Here is a 3,343-nt window from a genome sequence, read left to right as displayed (position 1 = left end):
ACCCGCAAGCCTTTTCCGTCCCGGCCCTCCCCCCCTGGCCGCGTCCCTCCTGCCCCCCCGTGCTCTTCGGCTTGGTGTACACGTACCCCCGCAGCCACCGCCGGCTCGCACGCCCTTCCTGTTTTTCGGCCTCCTCCGGCAGGCGCTGGTAGACTGGGACGCGAGTGAAGCCGGACTCGAGGAGGGAAGGCAGGAGCTCGGGGGGGAGGTAGGGATGGGAGGGAGGGAGGGAGGGAGGGATGGCCACGCAGCACACGTCGGACCAGGGAGTCATGCACTCTGCCACCTGTCTGTTCATCATGTGCAGAGAGGAGAGGACGAGGGAGACCTCTCGGTGGGTGAGGAGGGAGGGGCACGGGGGGGGCAGGAGCGAGGTGCCGGACTGGGAGGAGGGGAGGGGAGGGGGCTTGGACGGGGGGGGGGGAGAGGCGGGCTGGCGAATGCAAGGGACGATACGTGGCCTGAGGATTGCCGGGCGATGAGGGGCGGCGGGGCGGGGGAAGGCACCGCGAAGGAGGTGGCGGTGGCGGAGGAGGCTCTGCTCAGCCGGGTGCCCGCCTGGGCGGGGGGAAGGAGGGGGGACTCGTCGGCCAGCCCGTTAATGCCCGCCGTGCCTCCCAGAAAGGATCCCTCCCCATCCTGCGACACCTCTGTCGCTTCCTTTCTCACTTCTTTACCCTCCAACTCAGGTTGCTCCATCTTTCGCGCCCCTCCTGCCGCCTTCCCCGCCTTCGTCTTCCTTCCCGCCCGCCCCTTCGCAACCCAGGAGATGAACATCCCTTTCCCCACCCCCCTGTCCCTGGCCCGCTCTGTCTTGTCGTGGTGGATCTCGATCAGAGCAGCCAGCTCTTCGCGTGAGTAGCGCTTGGCACCCCCGTGTCCAATCTCCCCACCGCCCTCCTCTCCCTCCCTCCCGCCCTCGCTCCCGCCCCCCAGGACTTTATCCAGGGCCAAGGAGATAGGCCACGCGATGGGAAAGAAAAGGAAGATGAGGCCCCAGACCAGTGGGGTCATGCGAGAGCCAAGCTTGAGCTGGTTCGGACCCAAGAAGACGGCGGAGGGGAGGATCTCCTGGAGAGGGAAGAAAGGAAGGTAGGGAGGGCGTGTGTACAGATTTTGGAAATTCTCTGACCCGTACCTACGAAGCTGCAAAAGGATCGTTATAAATTTTAAGAAAGCGCCCGTCCCAGAGGAATAGAGAAGGAAAGCGAGGGAGGGCGGAAGACATGGGAGGAAAAAAGGGCAAGAAGTGCCTCGTACCCCGAAAAAAAGGACGGCGGTAACCGAGAGGATGACAGCCACGTAACCTGGCACCAGCTCGCCTAAAGCTAGGGGTAGGGCCTCGGCAGCCATGGAGTTGAACAGAAGGAGCGTGACCAGGAGCAGGTGCCGGTGGGCGAGGAGGGGGAGGATGGCGGCGGCGTGGTGCTTGTCCGTGGGGGTGCCGGCGCGCTGCTTGATCTCCAAGTCCAGCGTGTCGATGGAAAGGAGCCCGATTGTCAACCCCGAGGCTAAGGCAGCGAACAGGACGCAGATCAAGGCGAGGCCCAGGTTGACGAAGTCTTTAACTCTGAGGGGCCACGAGGCGGGATGAAGGCAGGAGGGAAGACAGAGGAGCAATCAAGAGTGAGCCCATTTCAATGCTGTGGATCTTCAACCTCTGATCTCCTTTCTATCGGTAATTCCTTCTGCCCTCCTCCTTCGCCCGCCGCACTCACTCTTTGAACTCGGAGAACCCCCTGCTATCCGTGTCCAGGGGCCCCCCCATGCTGCTCGAATGCTTCACCCTCAAAGACCGCCGGCCAGGTAACGGTTTTTCTTCCTCTTTCTCATCGACCTTGGCTTCATTATTTCGTCCCGTCGGTAATGCCAGCGTCTGCGGTTCCTCCCGCATGTCAGGCCGCTCTGGACGTTTTGGCTTCCTCGTCCCCGCCGCTCCCTCCTCAGTCCAGCTGTGGCTTGTCATGACTATGCCCAACGTGTCCACAGCTTCGAGATCGTAGTTTCCACTTCTATCACCGATTTTTGGCGACACAATGATAAAGATGTGTCGAAGCAAATCATTGCAGAAAGGTGCAGCCTGAGAGTCCTGGTAGCGACGCGCTAAAGCCTTCGGGAGACATTGGATTACAGGTTGAAAGGTCATGAATAGTCCAAATGGGAGAAAGGGAAAAAGTTTGGATCGGTATGCATTCGGAGAAACAATGCTTTTTAGGATAGAGAGGACAGACTCACCGCTTCACACTTGTCCATCCATTGGGAAGCTACATCATCGCCGCGCGGAAACGCTGATGTATGTATTCCGCAGCTCAAAATGGCGATCACGATTCCCCACAAACAGGACATTTAAGATCAAGAACGGAGAGGAGAGACCTGGCAATGTCCGTAGCGTGACTGTGAAATCCAAAGTCACAAATCGAGGATTCAAGTAATGATGCTTCCCGTAGTACTCCAAGTGACGTCACTGAATCCGATGCGGACACCAGAAGCCAGAAATTATCTCTAGGATCTGGATAAGGACACATCTTGTATGATTAGAGCAGCAACGAAAAACTGAATAGCGCAGATTTTCTAGAGGCAAGTAGAAACTCTCCTGCTTCGCTTTTCAAGCAAAGAGGTGCTTTGACCTATAATGTTGAGCAAGAAACATGCCTCACTCACGAAAGGAAAAGGAGCACATCGGCAAATAAAAGGACAATTTACTACCTCGCACTGGTTCAGTATCATGAATGCGCGATGCTTTATATAGCTTCTGCACGGGGTGTGCATCTTTATTGAGTTCGTGACATGGACCTTATGGTTCGGTCGTCGGGGTATTCGGAAATTCTCGGGGGATATCTTTGCATCTAAGGTTCCCGGAAGCCAGCTAGGACAGACGCGTACCACATTTTCTCTTAATTTTGTCTCGGCGTTACCACACCTCTGCTTTCCCCTTCGATTGGTGATATGGTGTCTCAGTACATATGTCAGCTTATAGATACAAAAGCTTTATGGCCGAGAAGTGTTGGAGACCTCCTCACTAAACCTATTCCTCACAGCATGTTTCCTCATTTAGTCTAGCCTTCAGTCTTCCAAGGTTTCACACTAGACTGCAACAGCGGTCTCAGATCATATTTTTCATTGTAACATTTTCCTCTTCTCCATTTATCTTCAATGTATGGCTTATGGTTTCTGCGCCAGACCACAGCTACCACAACTTGCCGGTTCAAGTGAAAGAACTGTAATGAAATGTCTACTTATGCACCAGACACAATATGTGCTAATTTTTGTAAGCTCTATTTGAACACCAGACACAATATGTGCTAATTTTTGTAAGCTCGTCGCCCGTGTTGAAGACTTTCTT

At 55.5% G+C, this 3,343-nt stretch overlaps 1 protein-coding gene across 1 annotated transcript; it reads right to left on the bottom strand.

Moving 5' to 3' along the window:
• Positions 1-833: 833 nt before the first annotated feature.
• NGA_0715610 (uncharacterized protein) lies at positions 834-2,512 on the bottom strand (the record flags this gene model as incomplete). Its single annotated transcript, XM_005852461.1, has 5 exons — positions 2,236-2,512; positions 1,719-2,110; positions 1,261-1,570; positions 1,003-1,071; positions 834-848 (listed from the first exon to the last, which is right to left on the bottom strand). The coding sequence occupies exons 1-5, from the start codon at positions 2,344-2,346 to the stop codon at positions 834-836; spliced, it is 897 nt and encodes a 298-aa protein (XP_005852523.1). The 5' UTR covers positions 2,347-2,512.
• Positions 2,513-3,343: the final 831 nt, after the last annotated feature.

The sequence above is a fragment of the Nannochloropsis gaditana genome, assembly GCF_000240725.1.
Source record: "Nannochloropsis gaditana CCMP526 unplaced genomic scaffold scaffold1188, whole genome shotgun sequence".
Lineage (NCBI taxonomy): Eukaryota > Eustigmatophyceae > Eustigmatales > Monodopsidaceae > Microchloropsis > Microchloropsis gaditana.
This window is presented reverse-complemented; position numbering and strand designations above follow the sequence as displayed.